This window comes from Carassius gibelio, chromosome B21 (genome assembly GCF_023724105.1).
Source record: "Carassius gibelio isolate Cgi1373 ecotype wild population from Czech Republic chromosome B21, carGib1.2-hapl.c, whole genome shotgun sequence".
Lineage (NCBI taxonomy): Eukaryota > Metazoa > Chordata > Actinopteri > Cypriniformes > Cyprinidae > Carassius > Carassius gibelio.
Genome location: NC_068416.1, coordinates 23,476,410 through 23,497,472, shown reverse-complemented (window position 1 = coordinate 23,497,472; position 21,063 = coordinate 23,476,410). Strand labels below are relative to the sequence as shown.

The following is a 21,063-nucleotide window of genomic DNA, read 5'->3' as shown; positions in this document are numbered from 1 at the left end:
TGTACCGTTCTCTTTCCCAGTATTCCTGCGCGTATTGTGATATTTTTCTAGGGCTGTCAGTTTAACATGTTAAAATGCACATGACTTTTTTTAATTATTTTAGCTGTAACTACTTTTAAACATTCAAACACAAAAATTTTATTAAACCATCTTTGCACATTTACACAAAAAAAATATTCCTAAAATGTTGTAGCTTACACTTTACTGTTTAGTTTTAGAAAATCCTATGCATGCATTTGAAGAAATTCTGACTGATAAGCAACAAAAAAAAAGAAAGAAAAGGAAATATAGCTACAATTTACAATATATACACTCACTGAGTTTTTTTTTTACAGCATTTAGACATCAGCAAGGATTTGTTCTTATGTTCATCTCTCATTTCATCTTCACACACAGGCAGAATATTATTTCGCCGCTCATGAGATCATATTTGCATGTGTATGCAGAGGTAAGTTTGTATAAACAGTGGTGTTTATTTATCTTTAGTAGTATGAACACATTCCTAAAAATGTCAAGTGCAGTGATTGTCAAACGGTAACATTCACAGTTTTTCCAATAATGATCTCAAACAGAATGAAAAAAAAAAAATCTGCGTTCACATTTTGTCGGAATTGCCGTAATTCCTTTTTTGCTAATACTAATTTTGCTCAGATTCATCTTAAATCTGTTTGTCTTGTGACTCGACCCATAACAGTTAAATAGCTGTGCAGCTTTGCCGTCTATGATAGCAAAGATGTATCACTACATTAAAACACTTCTTGATGCCTCATACTGGAAGTGCAGGTTATAGGCTAAAATAAAAAAGCATTTCAGACAAACTATGCTGAGATTGCTACATAACTAGCATTAGTTCTAGTGTTTTTGCTTGTTTATTCATGATGTAACAACAGTCAATAAAGCCAGAGCATTTTCCAGTTCAAAATTCTAAGGTTTTTCTGTTATTTCTTACAAACTTGTGATTGTGTGTTCAGCAAAGACGTAAATAGCTTTTAGTATTCAGGAAAACATAACTGGGGTAATTCTGATTCAATGTGAACGCACCAATGCAATGAATTATGCAAAGCAGCAATGCCCAGCTTTTCTTTTAAGAAAATGCATTACTTTAAAATGGTAAATGGTTTCAGTTGTTTTCCACCCTTGAAAATGCTAATGGCTAATTGTTTACATTGGCATGAGTTTAAGCCACATTCCTTAGTGTTGATTATCATATCCAGTGTAGCCTACATCAGGAATAGTAGCAGGTTCAGTCTTGCTACAAACATACCTTGTACATTCAAATGCTGTGGATTTTTTAAATTTTGTTTTCAAAATGATGCACACTCCTTCATTAGCACTACAGTGCTTATCTTTGAGAGGAATTGTTTAAAGATTTTAAATGCTGTGGGAAGAATGTAAACTCTTATTTCCGTCTCTTTGCAGTATTTGTCAAAGCCATTCCGGCATAACAATGCCATGAGGTAAATAATCACCAAGTTCAACTACATTTGAGAGAGTTGCTGGTTAAATTCCAAAGGTTTAGGTATCCACAAAAGATCAATCATATTTAATGTCTTCAGGTTTTTCCTCTTTCACTTTTATTACCATACCTCTTCATGATGCTCGTTTGATGTAGCACTTGCTTCTCACTGTGGCTCTTCAATACCACAAGGTCGTGGAAAGTTCTAGTGTAGTTCCAGAGTCACACAGATAATATTAGAGCCCCTTTATCCACATCTGTTTGTGTGTTCAAATTAGTCGCTCTTCAGGTGGTACTTTCAGCATGCTATCCATCTCCAGGCGTGCACCAGCAATCTCCTGATGGCTTGGGGAATATGTTCCTTCAGATTGCCGCTTCCTGCGCGCTGTCATCAACATAAAAATGAGTCCAATGGCCACCAAGAGGATACAGCCACACGCCAGTGGAACCGCTATTGCAAACCATGGTATATGTTCTCGCTGAGCCTGTTTCTGCAGAGAGAGATTCAAATTGTTATTGTTGGCAGGTAAAAAAATAATAAAATAACACTCAGCACTACTATACTAGTTTGCATTCTCATTTCCACTCCTAAATTGTATGCTTATTATTTTACTCAGTGTTTACTTACATTTGTTTCACAGAATTGGCCACTGAATCCTGCTGGACACAAACATTGAAACCGGTTCAGCTGATCCAGACATGATCCACCGTTTAGACATGGGCTAGATGCACACTCATCAATTTCTTTCTCACATCTGTGGAAATAAACATTTACACAAACACATATGCATTTAGTCATCTATATTAATATACTTGTATATTAAATTTATTTCTAATGGGCAGCGATATACGTGTTAATTAGAGTTAATTAGAGCCCCTTTATTCACCTGTCTCCTGTGAATCCTGGGGGGCAAGTGCAGTTTGCCCCCCATTGAGTGTCATAACAAACGCCATCATTTTCACATTCAACATCCAGTTCACACTTTAAAGGAGGGAAGTTATACCTGATGCACAACAACACAAACAAACAAATGGATAAGCCCCCAAAACTTAAATAACACTGGTTCATTCAAACTCCGGTAACAAGAAATAACTTTTATTTGAAAGAAGTTTTGAAAATATTAAAGCTGCGGAAGGTAACTTTTGACGCTCTAGCGGTTAATAAACAGAACTGCTTGCGTCTTGCGGAAGAACATCGTAGCCGGAACTACTTCTCTCTGTTTATGTCTATGAAAGAATCACATAGGTACTGGGTTACTCCGCCGCGGTACCCCCGAAGCAATCTAAAATAGTCCGAATATAAACACTTATTATAGGTGCACCCTAGTGATTCAGGACAAGCCAAAATCACGGTTTGGAAAATGGATTCATGGTGTACTCGCTTATTATATAAATTTTTCTACATTTTGAACACAAACAAAGTTAGGGACCGCAGCTCTGATTGGTTGTTTCTTACCGGGAGCAATGGAGTTTCTGCAAATGGCAATAGGACCACTGAGAGGAGCCAGAGTAGCTTGATTTTTTCACAGATTATCTGTCTCATATTCTACTGTCAGGACATAATGACAGGTTTAAAAATATATTTTTACAAAAGTTACCTACTGCAGCTTTAATAGTCAATTATAATTATTTTTTTTTTTCAGATTGAACCAGGTTTGCAGTTGTATTTCTGAAGACCACATTATTACTCCTGTTCTTTGTTGAAAGGCATATGTTTTGTAAGTTACCACTGAGTCAAGTCTATGTGAGTGTGATCTGTAGAAACTCACTGACAACTTGTTCCGCTGTACTTAGGTGGACAGATACAGGTGAAGTCATTAACTCCATCCACACAGGTTCCCCCATTCTTACACTTTGATCCTTTACAGTCGTCTATGTTTTCTGAACATGTAGGTCCAGCATATCCTGGGTGACACAAGCAGTCAAACCCATTAAACTTGTCTTTGCACTTGCCATGAAGACAGGGTCCTGAGACACACTCATCTGTTTCATTCTCGCAGGTGATCCCTTCCCAGCCTGATGGGCACTGGCAGCCGAATGTATTGAAGAGATCCACACAAGTACCACCACGTCTGCAGGGATGAGAGTGGCACACTGAAGCACCAAAGCAGCCTATACGCACACGCTCATCTTGTCGTCGCCAGAAGCGTGATGTTTGAGGTGATTTGGCATTGTCTATAAATGGAAGGTAAACCTCACCCACTCTGACAGCGCCTAGACATCCTGTGTAGGTCTCTGCCAGTGCAACTTCACTTGACAAATCTTTAAGAAATCTTAAACTACCAGCAAGTTTCGGTGCACTGCTACCGTCGATGATGCCATCCACCAAAATGAACCACTGCGAAGCATCATGTTCTGGACTGGCCATGGCAACCAGCAGGTGATGCCAGTTTCCATCTGCAATCGGTCTCGCTCCAGAGAATATCACTGGTTCCACGCTGTTCTCGGTTTGGAGCTCCACATGAATGGCTGAATCCACAAGACCAATCAGTAGAAGCTCTGCCCCTCTCCATGCACGAAGTAATACAGCATTTTCCTGTCTTGTACGGAGATCCATTGTCACGTTGGTCACCGGGTAAACTAGAGATCCCTTAGCACTGTAGTGTAAGGGTGTGTTGTCAAAAGTTGCATTAGCAATGCCTGTAAAAAAAAAAAAAAAAACTGTTTTGTTTACACACAATTATTTTTCTACCTGATTATCAACATTTACATATATTTCTGAATTAATTATTTTGCTAATAGGACCTTAAGGAAACTTAAATATCAACTGGATGTTTAATATAAGCATACACTCAAAACCATCCAACAGATCCACGCAGTGTCCACCATTTACGCATGGGTCACTGACACACCAAACCCGAGTTTCACATTTCTTTCCAGTGAAATCCCATGGACAGAAACAAGTAAAGTCATTCCACGTGACTGTGCACTCTCCACCATTTAAACAAGGCTCCACCTGCAAACCAGAAACACAGCTGTAGTGATCAATGTAAATGGATCTAATGGGATAAAAGCAATGTTTATGTCCACATACCTTGCATATATCATCACTTATGCATCCAGGAAGCACGTTTTTTGCATCACTGGAGATAAATAGATTTTCACTCAGGGTACTATTCCAGACTTCCACATCCAGATGCACATCGTCTAGTCTCAGATCCTGCAGGCATCCCTTAAAATGACCCCCCCAGTCAGCTGCACCCTCTTCATTTGGAAACCCACCAACATACACCAGATCTCCCTCCAGAACTTCCAAGTCAGGTAGAGAGCCAAGTCCGTAATGCAATCCACCATGATTTAAGGACACCTGACCCTCTTGTATGTCTATCTGAAGCATGTGTTTCTCTCCATTACAGACAAACACTGGTGATGATAGGATGGGCGACCCCACCACAGAGGTCACCTTTACTTGTCCCATTTCCAGGTACATGGTAAAATAAATATCATCCTCCTCTGTCTGCTGACGCCCTAGCCTGCGTAGCTGAAATAATAATCCACTTGATTTAAGAGATCGTAGGAAGAATGACACACTAAAGTTCCTGCCAATATCAGACAGCAGTACAAATGCAAGATAGCTAGTCGAGTTCTCATGTCCGAATGTCCAAAAGGAGAAATCTGTTGAAGAAAGAGAAATAGAGAAAAAAAAGTCAAGCATGACAATGTTTTATTATTATAAAAGTTCCCCTACAGCACAACTCCAGTCCTGGAGGGCCACTGTTTTCCAGAGTTCTTGTCCAACCCTCATCTTGATTAGTTTGTTTAGGAATTTGAGAAAGGTTAGAGCTAAACTTAAGCCTGATTTATTTTTCAGCATCGGACCTACGCCATAGGCTAAGCATCAGTTTTAATATATAGTTCTGCGTCATTGTCTGCATGACGTGCAGTACACATGCAAACCACTAGACTGCAGTGTCCACGGGCATGTTGCTGGTGTAATCCGCAGTACCATGACAAAAGCTGAAGAAGCGGCTCATCAGAGAAACATTATAGCAATAACGGCGCAAATAAACATCAAATAATTAAATCATTATTTAAAACCACTAAAGGAGACAACAACGGAACAGGAGAAGATGGCATTCTTTCCATCTCCAGAAGGACTTGTACCACGGCAGATCAACATTGTTTTTCACAGACAACTACTATTGTATAATGCTATTTAGTATTATAAATGATAAGACACTTGTTCTTTCTTTGTTTTATATAAGAAGGTGTAATATTAAAATATTAAAATACACATAAGCACACACAAAACTTAAGTACATACGGAGGGAAGGATTCTAGCAGACCATTCTGTTAAATTTTTTGAGAGATGCATGTCAGGCTACGGCGTAGGCTATGGTTTAGGATGTGTGTCTATATGTAGGCTACGGTGTAGGTTCGACGCAGAAGTATAAATTAGCCTTTAGTAGGAAAAATGCCCTCCAGCACCAGAGTTTAATGCCCCAGCTCTAAACATTACCATTAGAAAAGTGTTTGAGTGTATGAGCATATGTGTATGCATACCTTGGCTGCAGTCATGACCATAGTGAGGTCTATAACAGTCACAGCGGTACCCCGTCCAGAGGTCGATGCAGTGCCCTTGTTGAGAGCAGGGATTTGGGTCTACCTCGCACCATTCAGTCTTTATGCAGCCCAACTCTACACTCACCTCTTTATCTCCAAGATCATGTGGCAGAACAGTATGGCCATCCACCAGTAGGTCCTCCATACAACCCAAAAAGCCATGACCACTTAAGGTGAGCTTCATGTACTCCTCTGGTACTCCCCCTACATATAAATTTGTGAGGCTGTCACGATGCAAGAAACTTTCTTTACCATCTGGTAGCTTGTGTTCAACTTTGCATGCTTGATTGTCACAGCCTGGACCTTTAACTTGCAGCACAAGTCTAATATCGTTATCCCATCCATCAATGTTCACCACTGCCTCATGCCAGTCTCCATCACTTACAAGCCCTGGTAATTTTGCCTCCAGTGACCCTCCCTCCTTTGATATTGCCTTTGCACGCAGTTCACCCCCAACAATCTCCAGAGAGAGGAAGAACTCAGCATTTCCACGAAAGAAGAGCAGCATATCAGGCAGTGTGGTGCGGAAGCGTAGGCGGACCCCCAGGGGGTGTTCATGTTCTTCTGTGTCTCTCTTTCTGCGATCGAGTGTTGGAACTTCAATAAGAAAGAACTTTGGTGAAGAAAAGGAGAATGTGGTTGGTGTTGAACATACATCACCATAGAATCCAGGTGGACAAAGACAAGTATGTCCATGCTCTCCATTCAACCATGGCAAACAGGTGGCACCATTTTGGCATGGATGGTCAATGCAACCAAGCAGCTGCACAGTGCATTGGGGTCCCCCCCATGGCAAGAGACCTTCCTCAGCTTCTGCACAATGGCACTTATATTCATCCACTCCATCTTCACATACACCTCCATTCAGGCAGGGGGCACTCTCACATTCATCTATGTTAACCTCACATTCTACACCTGAGAAAGACAAAACAAAGTTAACAATACAAACAAAAACACATGCAAGCGCTTTCCCATATGCAAACACCAACCTGCAAAACCCTTCGGGCATACACATTTGTATCCGTTTACCAGGTCCTCACAGCTTCCTCCATTGTGACATGGCTCAGATACACACTCATTTATGTTCACTGAGCAGTTCTCTCCTGGGGAGAACAAACAAACAAAACAAATAAACAGCATGGCAATGATCTTTTCAAGTAAAACATTGCATCAATATTTGAGTAACCTTGACCATCCATCACATATTGGGCTACAACATAGTTAGGCTCAACTCAGTAACAAGTTTTTAGAAAGCTGTTGTATTGTATGTATTGATGTGTTGTTGTACGATCTGTTGTTTCATTATACTGTTTTTATGTTGCCAGTACCTGTGTATCCTGGTTGGCACTGACAGGTGTAACCTGCAGCTGTGGCATAGGTGAACTCCCAGTCTGTTTCCCAGTGTCTTGGTTTTGACTTCTCAAAACATTCACCATCATTCTCACAAGGAGTATCAGCACATTCATCTATATCCACCTCACAGTTATCCCCTTCAAAACCTATACACACACATCAACATATTTTATGATTAAGTTATATTAAAGACATGAGTGCAATATTTGGAAAAGGAGAGCTACCTGGCCAACAGGTACAATTGTAGTGGTTAATGCCCTCTAGACAAGTTGCTTCATGTTGGCAAGGATGTGATGCACACTCCAGAATATCCTCCTCACAGTGGTCTCCCATAAACCCAGTGCTTCCACATTCACACCTAAAACTGCATACAATCACACACCAAATCAGACAGTGAGTACATGTATAGTCATGTATATGCATTTAATGATCAGCATAAAATCAGGTCTGCATTACAGATTTTTCTGTCCAATGATCAATACTTAGACAGGAAGATATGGATGAATATTTTTTAACAAAGTGAGTAAATGCTGAAACAGTTGGCAGTGCTGGACACGCCATCTGCATGACTAGGGCATTCCCTTAATTCCTTAGTTCCCTTACCTATCGATGAGGTCGTAGCAGATTCCTCCATTCTGACAGGGATCACTCTTACATTCATCGATATTGATTTCACAGTCAGAACCTTCAAATCCCTGCACACAGTCACAGGTGTACAGCCCCACTAGGTCATGACAGGTGGCTCCATTTTGGCAAGGATTTGACTCGCATTCATCGATCTCCATCTCACAGTTTACTCCTATAGAGATTTAGAACACAATACATGACTAAGAATGATTTGCCAATTGTTGTCAGTGTGAATATCCTTGTAGATCTGCAGTACCCAATCCTGCTTCGGGAAGGATTAAACACATTTGAACCAGCCAGTCGAGGTCTTTAGGATTACTAGAAACTTTGAGGTAAGTATGTTGGAGCTATACTTTGCAGAACATTGGCCTGTCAGGAGTGGGATTGAGCACAAATTCTTTAGACTGTTAATACTACAGTTACAAGATGGTGAAACACCCACACAGATTACCTGTATATCCCAGCAGACATTCACAAAGGTACTGGTCTTTTCCATTAATACAAGTTCCATTGTTCCAACAAGGTTGTGATGCACACTCGTTTATGTCAATCTCACAGTTGTGTCCTTGGTATCCAGGTACGCAGAAGCAGTGATACTTGTTGGTGCCATCCACACAGATTGCACCATTCTGACAAGGATGTGAATCACAATCATCCACATTCTCTTCACAGGTCTCACCACGAAAACCTTGTGAACAGGTGCATTCAAATCCATCCACTATCCGTCGACAAGTGCCATTGTTGAGGCAGGGTTCATCAATACAGTCTGTAATGTGATGACTGCAGTCCTCTCCTCCGAAACCAGGTGGGCACAGACATGTGTAGCCATTCAGCTCATCTACACACTCAGAGAGGGCACCTATACATGGTCCACTTTCACACTCGTTGAAGTCCTCTGGACAAGTGTAGTGGTCCATGCCAAGTTCTGTCTCACACCCTTCACATTCAGCCAACACACAAGCATTGTACAGCTCATCACAGTCCTTTCCAGTGTACCGCACTCCTTCCCGTGAACATAAACACACATAGTTGTCCATTGTATCCACACATGTCGCCCCACTTTGGCAGGGTGAAGATGCACACATGTCAGATGAACCGGAACAGAATATACCTGGAGAAAGAGAGATGAAGTAACCCTTAGTGATGCATTACTCCAAGGGTGCCTAATCCTGTTCTTGAAGATCTACTTACTTGCAGAGTTCAGTTCCAACCCTGCACCTACAACTGTCTTGAGTTCTCAAGTGTTCCTGAAGATCTTAATCAGCTGATTCAGGGTTGGGTTTAAACTTTGCAGGAAAGTTGATCTCAAGGACCAGGATTGGGTACATCTGAGTTAACCCAATGTGAATTCCAGTTGTCCTTTTTCAAGTGTTTAAACTTTGATCCTACTTGGGCTTAAGGATCGGAACAAGCTCCTGAACCCAAGTACTAAACATCTTACACAATTTGTCCTACAGACAAGAAAGATACTGTACCTAAAATTGTGTGCTTGTTGAGAAGTGTCCCACTGTTTTTTTAGGCACACAGAAACATGATAGTTGCCTATTTGCCTTTACAATAAAACAGAAAACTTAAAATGTATCTAGGGACCACAATGTCATAGAAACTTGGAGCTGGGTTTCTTTGTGTTGGCCAGTAAGCAACTGTCTTGCAGACAATTTTTAAATTACAACAACCCAGCAACCACACTGTATCACTCATACATACTGATTGTGAGTTCTGTAATTCGTGTTTTAAAGATTTAAAATTTAAAGATTGTTTTGTACTACTATGATAGCATAATAGAAAACAGACATGTACCATCTAAGACATAGGTAAGAATGACATCAGTTAATAACAGTCTGTTGATCCCAAACCTTAATCCTGGGTAAGACTGACTGAGCCTAAGGAATAAAGAGAGAGAATCTCCACAAAGTCAGCATTACAAATACCAAGTCCATCTGTGAGGTTGATTATTTGTGAGGTTCAGCATTTTTTACATTTCTCAGTCCTAACAAGTCCTTAAAAATGTACTTCAGACCTTGAACTAAAAGATCAAATTTGAGAGATCCCCTGTAAGTTGTGACCTTATCTGTTTGCATGTCAGATATTTTGTTTGTGATTGAGTGCGGTACGGAGCATTCATGGGGATTTTCTTGTACAAATCGGCCAATCGCATGAGAGCTCTTTGAGTCATTTCAAATTCCTGTTATCAGCATAACCTCGACCCTCAACCCCCTCCACTCGTCCAACTTGGATCCATTAATGTGGCCCACCCATCCTTAACCCTTGTGGGGCCCCTCATTCCCCTAAACTCCACCCCCCCACCTTCTCTAAACCACTTTGCTACCCTGGCCCCCTCAGTGTGGCTTTGATCAGACCTTCATCCCAAATATTCATCCAAGCGGAAGATATTAATGAATGGGCAGAAGGAATGAGGTGCTGTGTGTGTGTGTGTGTGTATCTGTCTGTGTGTGCATGTTGAGCATTGAGAGTTTAGCAGGGCAGTGTAGCAGGAATGGAGCATTGTTTTGTGGAAATAAGGTGAAACACTGAAGGGGGTTATATAGTGTGCGTGTTTCAGCTTTTACTATGATTGTTGGAACCAAATATCCCCAAAATGGTACAACTTGATTCTTTAACTTTTTTTTTTGTTTGTTTCATTGAAGGTCACATCAGAACTGGAAACGTTTCACCATGCTATCAATATTGATTATATTATTTCTCCATTGTCCCAGACATTACTAAAGGCCAAAATAGCCCCCAGAAAAATATCCATTATTCAATTTTTTTTAACTGGTTGCATGGCTGTAATCAGTAGCTGCTAATGTGTTTTGGTAGTTGCTTAAAAATATTTGTTTGTGTTTTCATTTTTTAAATTTTTTTCTTTGTAGCTGCCCCCCCCCCACACTTTTTTTTGAGCTAGAGGAAACAAGTCCAAAAGTCTGATAACACTAGTGAAAATTAATCAATATTGTATTTTTCAAAATTATATATAATTTGTAACATTATATAGCAAACTTTAAATTGTTTATCGGCATGCACTAATATAAAGTTGAGCTTATTTATCTCTTTTTTATATTATATATATATTTATTTATTTATACGCACATTTATTTATTTACTTTCTTGCTTGCTTACATCATAGTGTTTCTTATTTCTTTTACACCATAATGTTCCTAAATCATTATTTCTTTCCAGGTTTAAATTATATTTTTTACATTTTCAGTTACTTACATGTAGTGACTTTTGGACCTAATGTGTTTGCCCAGACACTTTAATCAGCATGGACGTGTTACTTTTAGAACAGAAACATCTTATCGGTCTCAGAACACACAGACTGTTCTTACACAACACAACTGAAAGCTTACACACTGATCTTAGTGTGAAAGCACTCACATTGATCTAAGAATGGACATGTGGCTTACACAAAGATCTTAAAGCGAACAAAACAAACATGCAGAGAAGTGGAACTTAAGAGTAATTGCTTCTTCCCTCCCATATAGACATTACTCTGGTTCATGCAAGAGAGTTTGCCAAAACCTCAAAATTCATTTTGATTGTAAATACTTTGATATTAGTACATGTCTATAAACTGTGTGGGATGCAGATACGTCTGACACCCAGACTAGCGTTGATTCCCCACCCCCGGCCTGGGAAAACGAGCTCCACACAGACTGACCCAGCAAGTGTCCACTGCAGTGGGTCTCAGTTTCTATAGTTACTTCTAAGCTAATTTGGCCCTGAGACGAAGAGATGCTGACCTCTGTGACCCCAGATCCACCTACTCTCTATCCTCCTTTCCATTTATTTTCTGTCGTTCTCACTGTCGTGGATCTCTTTAACCCTCCTGTCATTTCCTGTCAGTAAAGTCTGATAAGTAAAGAAGATTTACCAGCTCACGCTGTCATAGACATGACCGGTCACTGATCTAGATGACACATAATGATGTCATTCACAATCATCCAGTCGGCACACATAAACAAAGTGACTTCTTTAGTTTCCTTTTTTACTTTATCTCCCACAAATTCTCTCCTTGCTGAAACTGAAGGACACTGATTATCTGCTCTCTGCTCTGCCCTCTGTTAACCTGTAAATTGTGAGGCTCGTTAACAGAAAATTAAAGTGGATTAAACTGTCTGTACCTCATTTAGCGTATGTTCGTTCACACAAACGTGTGCTTAAACACTGACTTTCAGAGTATTTCTGGACACCTTGAATATCATCACCATTCAGTTTACAATGAATGTTTTACCCTTTCCATCTTTTACAGCCAGTGAATAGACTATTTAAAGTCTATTAGATGTGCGTACCGTCAGAGAGAGCAAGTAGGCCAGTGTCTTCACATACTGAGCTGACCGTAATCCTCTCAGAGTGGTGTGTGTAAAACAGGACAGCTTTAGGTTAGTCTACACTACTAAGCCAGCATTTGTTACCTTAGGATACAGTCCTCTGCCACTTTGTTTTAAAAGAGATTACAGAGAGTGGCCATTTTACAGTAGCATAACCACGTGTTAGATGATAACTGATAGTTATTTTTATAGACACTATATTGAGGTGGCCAGAATTATTAGAACACTAATAGAAGTCAGCTATTTCTATCTGTTGCTATAGCGTGTCAGTGGAAATATCAGTTTACATTTCCAAACATAAATTTTGCCATTAATTTTGATAATCCAGGGAGATTTTTGTTAGAACAAGGAGTCAGTGCTCCACAGAGACCTGATCCGAACTGATCATCCAATCTGTCTAATAATCACATGAAGAAACTGAACAAACTTAAACAGATCCAGAAGAACTGTGGCAACATCTCCAAGATGCTTCAAGACACCTACCTGCAAAACTACAGTACTGTTGAAAGCTTTAGGTACTTGTGTATAAATGTTGTAAAATGAGGATGCTGTCAATATAATGTCATAAATAGATTTTTATTATATAACTTCTATTAACTAAATTAAATTAACATTTGGTGTGACCATCCTTTGCTTTTAAAGCAGCTTTTGCCATAGGTGCACTTGTGCATTGTTTTAGGGTGGCTATGCTATGCTTTAGGGTGGCTATGCAGGTAGCTTTGCAGGTAGGTTTCTTAAAGCATCTTGGTGACCTTTCCAGTTTTTCTGGATTTCATCCTTCTCAGTTCTGTTTCAGTTCTGTTTCTTCATGACATGGATATGACACAGGTATTACAAGGAGACGGTGACTTATGAGGACATAACCCATGTCCCCATTTTTCAAAACGCCTATAAACAATACAGAATGAGTTTTTTTGAGAAGGTGAAAATGCACAAAGTTTCCTGTGAGGGTTAGGGTTAGGTGTAGGGTTGGTGTAGGGCCATATAATATACAGTTTCTACAGTATAAAAACATCCTCATTACACCTATGGGATGTCCCCACTTTTCACAAAAACAAACGTGTGTGTGTGTGTAGGTGATTCTGGACCACAAAAACGGTCTTAAGTCGCTGGGGTATATTTTTTAGCTATAGCCAAAAAAAAAATAAAAAAAATAATGTATGCCAAAAATCTTTGGGAAACTGAGTAAAGACCATTTTGTACAATTCCTCTCGTAAATATATATAAAAAAACTTAATTTTTGATAATATGCATTGATAAGATTTCATTTGGACTACTTCAAAAGCGATTTTCTCAGTATTTTGAATTTTTTGTACTTTCAGATTCCAGATTTTCAAATAGTTGTATCTCGGCCAAATATTGTCCAACCTGTACACAATTTCAATAAATTGACTCTTAAGAATCTTTGTGGTCCAGGGTCTCACACACACACACACACACACACACACACACACATACATATTATTGTATTTTTAAAAAATATATAACAATTACAGACAATATATTTTAAATAAATGTTTCTAGAGGAGCAAATCATTATAATAGATGATTTCTGATGGGTCATGTGACCATGAAGATTAAATATATTAAAATATAAATCAGTTATTTTAAGGTGTAATAATATTACACTACTATTTTGCTGTATTTGATTAATTACATGCAGCGTTGGTGAGTACAAGAGGCCAACCTCAAAGGTATTGAATAGTTTTATATGTAATATCCACTACATTGCTGCTACTACGTATATCAGACTGCCAACAATAGCAGCTTTTCACCTTTTCATGTGGTCATCTCCCATTCTTACACATATTCTTAACTGTGATCTTGCTGGAATGTGGATAGCAGCCAAATGTGACACATATAGGCTCCAGGTGGAGACAGGCTGTAGTGGATCTGATTACCCAGACTTTAACACTGAGGTTTCACAGAGATCCGAGTCTCTGGCATCCCATGCTCCTGACATCTGTCTTGAGCACTGCATCTTTCTCCATGTGTGTCACTGTTTAATGGTTATCTGTGCAAGACCACTGGAAGAATGTTAGCCATGCAGGTTCTGTTCTAAGAGCTAGAGCACTGATACTGGCTGTCAATCAAGCGAAACTCCTCCCCATTAGTTTACATCACTGTCAATCATCCCAGCTTGTGTCTAACTTCCTGCTGTGAGGGGGTGTGACAGGTTAGTTTTACAATTTAAAGGGGCTACAGAATGTTTTACAGGGGTCAGTTGGGGAAACACATCTTTGTGTGTGTTCAAAATTTGCAAAATGTATATAATGAGCGTGTACATCATAAATTATTTTATATGGAAGCCCATTTCCTCTATATAATAATAATAATAATAAAAATGTGGATCTCACACAATACACACTTTTTCCCCCTCACAATTCTGAGTTTATATTTCATATAAAATTATATCTTATATAATGACGTTTTCAGAAGAAAAAACAACAACAACAACAACTCCAAATTCAATGAAAAAAGGTTTTGAGTTTTTGATTTTTTCCGACTAAATTTTGAGAAATAAACTCTAAATTGTGAGGAAAAAAATCTTAATTGTGATGTAAAACTATTATTATTATTTTTTTCTGGTTGTGTTTGTAGTTTCATTTACTCAACAATAATAAGCGTGTAACACACTGTATGGATCTTGTATTTAAGAGCCCTATACTTCTCTACAATGGATGTGAAATTTGTCACAGGATTAATGGCCCAGTCAGATCTGTATGAGATAACACTCACTTAATATGCATCTGTCCAGAGATATGGGAGGAGTGGACAGGTTACAGAGAGAGTGAGAGTGAGTGGGACGTGTGTGTGATGTGTGACAGGACACTGTGATAACCTGTGTTCTGTTTATTTTCACAGACGCAGGAGAGCCGTTTCAAGTGTTTGTCTGTCTGTATGCATGCTTAATTCTTCCATGTGAACCTAAAAATAAGAGTTCTGAGATTAACAATTGAACTTTTCAGACTAAATATAAGTCATGTTTTGACTCGTAGTGAATATAAGAGTATTAATAGCTGTTGTTAGTACCAACGTGAACTCAGACTTAGCAAATCTTTGACATTAGCTTTAGACTCAGACTCTAATTAGCTTTATTCCCCAGTGCTTCTAAACCTAAGGCACAAAGTTTTAACCTTTAAGACTTTATAGGTGATGCTTTTGAGTGTTACGCCACATGAGCATCAACACAAGGATTTTAGCATTAGTTCCGGCTGAAGGACATGAGCTTTATTTTTTCACATGCACCCAACAACAGAAAATAATATTAGTGCTTAATGAGTTTTATCAACCAAATTTGTGGAATGATATCTGTTAGCGGGCATACTAACACACAAGAGTAGGTAAAGTAACCTGAGCTAACCAGGTCAGCGTCTGAGAGTTTACATGTAAAAATGTTGAGCTTTTATTGATATTTACATTGTAAAAAAATGTAAATTTTGTGTTTTATTTTAATTTTTTTGTATATTTGTAACACTTGAATGATTCAGATCATCAAACAGATTGTAATATTACACAAAGATAACTCGAGTAAATATGAAATGCAGTTTTGAAATAATGATTCCATTTATTAAGGGAAAAAAGCTGTCCAAACCTACCTGGACATATGTGAAGAAGTAATTGCCCCCTAAATCTAATAACTGGTTGTGCCACCCTTTTCTGGAACATCTGCAATCAAGCGTTTGTGATTACTGGCAATGAGTCTTTCACATTGCTGTGGAGGAATTTTGGCCCACTCTGCTTTGCAGAATTGTTTTAATTCTGCTACATTGGAGGGTTTTGGAGCATGAATGCCCTGTTTAAGGTCATGCCACAGCATCTCAATTTGCAAAAAAAGTCCAGGCTTTGACTTAGCCTCTCTGAAACCTTGATTTTGTTGTTCTTCAGCCATTCAGAATTGGACTTGCTGGTGTGTTTGGGATCATTGACTGAAGCAGCCCCAGACCATCACACTACCACCACCATGTTTGACTGTTGCTATGATGTTCTTTTTATGAAATGCTGTGTTGTTTTTTTCGCCAGATGTAATGGGTCACACACCTTCCAAAAAGTTTAACTTTTGTCACATCAGTCCACAGAATAATGGCCCAAAAGTCTTGGGGATAATCAAGATGATCTTTTTTGGCAAACGTGAGATGAGTCACTGTGTTCTTTTTGGTCAGCAGTGGCTTTTGCCATGGAACTCTCCCATGGATGCTGTTTTTGCCCGGTCTCTTTTTTTATTATTGAATCATGAACACTGACCTGAAGCTAGTAAGGCCTGCAGTTCTTTGGATGTTGTTCTAGGTTCTTTTATGATCTCATAGATGAGTCGCCATTGTGCTCTTGGAGTGTTTTTGGTAGGCCGGCCACTGATCCAAGTTTTCTCCATTTGTGGATAATGGCTCTGACCGTAGTTTGCTGCAGTCCCAAAGTCTTAGAAATGGCTTTATAACCCTTTCCAGACTGATACAGGTCAACTTTTTTTTTTTTTTCTAATATGTTCTTGAATTTCTTTAGATCGTTGCATGATGTGTTTCTCTTTAAGCATGCTTCACTTTGTCAGAAAGGTTCTGTTTAAGCGATCTGGTCTGGGTGTGGCTAGTTTAATTTAACTCGACTTTCTAATCTAATGTGTTTAATCACAATTCTTTCATGATTTAACTGGAAGGGGCAATTCATTTTTCATATAGGGCCAGGTAGGTTTGGAAAGCTTTTTTTCCCTTAATAAATTAAGTCATCATTTAAAAACTGTATTTTGTATTTACTTGGATTATCTATGTGTAACCAAAAAATTGGTCTGATGATCTGAATCTTTTAAGTGTGACAAATATGCAAATACATTATATATATATATATATATGTATATATATATATACACACACATACACATATATTTAGTTATTTCGCAGTTGCTTTTGTCTAAAGCATCTTGGATAAAACAAATTAGGACAATGGAAGCAATCAAAATCAGCAAAAGAGCAATGATATGCTAGTGCTATAACATGTCTCAGTTAGTTGAACAAAGTACACATAACATGTTTTTTTCTAAAGAAAACTGATAGAATAGAAATAGAGCAAGCTATTGTTAGAGGCCTTTTTTTGCTTTAGTTAATTGCATAATAAATAAAAAGAAAACAAATCTAGAGAAGTTAGAAAAAGGAATAGTGTGCAAGTCTAAAAGGGACAAGATTGTTTTTTTTCGATAGAATTTGAAACTTGACTGTGAGACTGCGGTGGACTGTGTCGTGTGAATTTTTTCTTCCCTCTCTGTGTTCTTGTTGGGATTAGAGTTGGGGGCAGGGTCCATTGTAGACATTTTCATTGAAAAAGTCATGTGAATTCCAGGATCCCCCTTGTTTCCTAAGCGCCTGATGTCACATTTGCATGCGTGATTTGACATGAACTATCAGCTCAGTGAGAACATCAGACCAGTTTCACCCACTGTTCCTCTCGTTCAGTTTCCCCATTGACTCCCATTATTCAATTCAAATACACTACAGATGCATTGTTTGTAAATCCCATTCCACACTTGAGACCTGGATGGCAAGATATGTAACGATATTAGCATGCTGTTTGTTTTTCCATTTCATTTAACTGAATGTTTGTCCCAGTAAAACTTAATAATATTTATCTCAAAATCGAATTTAATATGTATTGTGTAAAAAATAGAAAAGTTTGCACTTACATGATCAGAATGCTAACAGACAATTACATGCATTGTTTATTTCTATATATCTATATATCTTCAGAAAAGCTTCTGTTAATACTTTAGAATCAAAACTCTAGATATTTCACTCTCCACTGAAATATTCCCTGGATATGATCATCATAGCGTTAAATGCTCAGAGACAGCTTGGCTGTGCAGTCAGATGAAAGAGCGTTAAGCCTACAGGACGCAAAAGCAAACAGAGCTCGTTAAAAGTGCTTAACGCAGATTCCACCCGCACACAACGTCCAAATGACTCAGCCCTGGTGTCATGGCAACAGGACACAATGGAACCCACCCCCCAAAGTTTTTCTGTTTTTTTCCAGACAGCGTCCTGAGAGCGAGGCAGAATCGGACTGGATGGATGGAAGGAGGGACAATAGATGAGTAACCTCCCCCATATACTCCCGTCTGCAGTATGCACCAGTTATATCCACATTAGACAGGAGGAGGGACGCAAGTAACACTCCAGTGCACATCTTTGGGAGGGCCAGATAACCGAAAATGACCACAACACTACACTAATGCTAAAAAAAGAGTGCCAGGAATTTGTGTCAGCATAAAAGAGATCAAGCATAAAACAAAAGTAAACCAGAAGACGTGAGACATTCTTAAAAATAAAGGTTCCTAAGGGTGTTTTTTTGCAGTGATTTCATACACTTAAAATGTAAAGTTCTTGATAGACATCTTTGGTTGCATGAAGAAACTTTAACATTTCTATTCCATAAAAGGTTGTTTATTATGGAAAAAGTTTTTTTGATTATTGAAATATTCTCATATATAATATAACTCTTAGAAAATATGGTTCTTTTAAGAACTGTTAACTGAAAGGATCTTTAAGGAAACAGAAACTGGTTCTTCTGTGGCACCGCTGTGAAAATCCCCTTTCGGAACCTTCATTTTTAAGAGTGTAGAACTATCCTGGTTCCTCAAACAACCTTTCAGAAAAGAGTAAAAAAAAAAAAAAAAAAACATTTTTCTTTGTATGCTAATTGGGAAGAACATTTAATTAATGTAAAGAACCTTTGTGTGGAATGGAAATGTTCCATGGATCTTCATGGAATAATAGATACCAATAACCTTTATTTTTAAGAAATAAAAATATTATATCTTGTAAACAGTAACAAAGTGTTCTTCTTTCAAATCATAAACATGTAAATTTTTTACTAGAGCACTACAGTGTTGGGTGGTTGCTAGGGAGTTCTGAGAGGTTGTTAGGTGGCTGCTTACTGGTACAAGTCAAAAGAGTCCATCACTCCTTTTACATCACATTCTGGTTTCTACATAAAGTATTATTATAGAACAATTATTTATAAAAAAATTTGTCTATATAGTGTGGATAAAAGCATGCATTTGTCTTGATTTACCTTATTGCAAAATTTGACAAAAAAGAGGTAATAGAGCCACTCACAACATTCAACCTGTTGCTCTTGACTCTAGCATATACGTATGTATACAATAAAACTCAGCCTTTCTCAGAATTAAACACATCTAAAAGACCAATTATCAGCAAGAAATTATATTATTTTTCTATTCTCAACAGCTTTTAATGATCAATGTCCCATACACGGAGACATTTGTTTTAGCATGTAAGAATTTTATTTTTTTAACCACGTGTTGTTCAGGATTGCCATATAAAATATGTATTTATGAAAATGTATGTTTATAAAATATTATATCCCCCCCCCCCCCCTGTAATTTCTGTATGGTATTGAGAAAGAGAGAAAACTCACCCCATTTGAACATCATCATGGTCAGTAAAACTGTCCCGGGGCATTTCAGATGCACTTTCCTGATCTCCATGGTGATGTGAAACAATCCAAGCAAACCAAACTAGAAGTCCTTTAAGGTTAATGCCTATTTAAGTCCTTCATAGTGGAGCAACCTTCAAATTAAACCCTCATGGGAATCATGAAACATCCCTGTAGGATCTCGAAGTCTGCTCTGTTGAAATTCTGCTCAGTCTTTTAATTCCTATAAGCATCAGGTCGTGTAGTTCTTATAAAGTTCCTCTGTCCAGCATCGGAGTGGTCATGCTGAGAGCAGTGGCTCATTGTACAAGCAGTAATGAGACTAACTCTCTCATCCAATCCTGCTGCGGTTTACCACACTAATCACCCAGAGAGAGGAGGGGAGGGGAGGGAAACCAGAAGTGGACTTCAGCACCAGGATTCCTCGTTGTGTGTGTGTGTGTGTGTGTGTGTGTGGTACACATAGGAACAAAACTGTCACTAGAACATTAGTAAATCAGACAAAACATCCAGGGATGTCCTCAAGGACAAAAATCTTTGTTCTTCTCTTTTTAAATGTTTTTTTTTAATGCCATAATAACAAGGAAAACAGCTTAATGTTATGACAGAAAGATGCTTAAAAGGTTTCTGTGAGGGTTAGCATATGAACAATATGATTTCATAAGCTAAAGATTATAAAGGTCAATTATATAAAAGCAAATGCTTGTATTGGTGGGCAAACTCAAAACCAACAAAATATAATTACATTAATATATATATATATATATATATATATATATATATATATATATATATATATATATATATATATATATATATATATATATATATATATATATATATATATATATATATATATAATGTATTTATTTTTTTGTGTGTGGTTAGAAAACTATTATATATTTAGCATTTTGTCATGCTATATTCATTTATAAATGTGTTCATTGTACAAAAATCCTTAGGTTGTAAAAAAAAAGTTTTTCTACTTAACTTTTTTACATTTAATTCAAAGTTTAATTTGCTGTTTTTTTTTATTTTTTATTAATTGTGTAATGTATAATCAGTTTCTAAATGTATAAGTAAGTTAAGTTAACTGATTCATGTATGGGATTTTTATTCCTAAATTTATTTTTTAAACTACAAATAAAATATGATTATATCTAAAATGTACTGTACCTATAATTAGAATTTTTATAATAAGTGCATAACTTTGTTTGCTATATTCTAAGTCTTTTAGGAACATCTTTCTAGAGGCAATATAAACAGGAGGACATCAGACAATGAAGGGTCATG

At 37.9% G+C, this 21,063-nt stretch overlaps 1 protein-coding gene across 1 annotated transcript; it reads right to left on the bottom strand.

Moving 5' to 3' along the window:
* Window positions 1-113: 113 nt before the first annotated feature.
* Window positions 114-20,082, bottom strand: LOC127986116 (protein crumbs homolog 2-like). Its single transcript, XM_052588333.1, has 13 exons — window positions 19,753-20,082; window positions 8,451-9,110; window positions 7,976-8,171; window positions 7,597-7,736; window positions 7,348-7,518; window positions 7,009-7,122; window positions 5,960-6,934; window positions 4,491-5,071; window positions 4,247-4,412; window positions 3,226-4,096; window positions 2,344-2,460; window positions 2,085-2,211; window positions 114-1,947 (listed from the first exon to the last, which is right to left on the bottom strand). The coding sequence occupies exons 1-13, from the start codon at window positions 19,820-19,822 to the stop codon at window positions 1,726-1,728; spliced, it is 4,410 nt and encodes a 1,469-aa protein (XP_052444293.1). The 5' UTR covers window positions 19,823-20,082; the 3' UTR covers window positions 114-1,725.
* Window positions 20,083-21,063: the final 981 nt, after the last annotated feature.

Coding starts and splice junctions, on each gene's coding strand:
- LOC127986116 (XM_052588333.1), bottom strand. CDS start 19,822: ATGGAGATCAGGAAAGTGCATCTGAAATGCCCCGGGACAGTTTTACTG. Junction 7,123..7,347: donor GTGCCAACCAGGATACACAG/GTACTGGCAACA, acceptor TGTTCTCCCCAG/GAGAGAACTGCTCAGTGAAC. Junction 2,461..3,225: donor TACAGCGGAACAAGTTGTCA/GTGAGTTTCTAC, acceptor GTTGTGCATCAG/GTATAACTTCCCTCCTTTAA.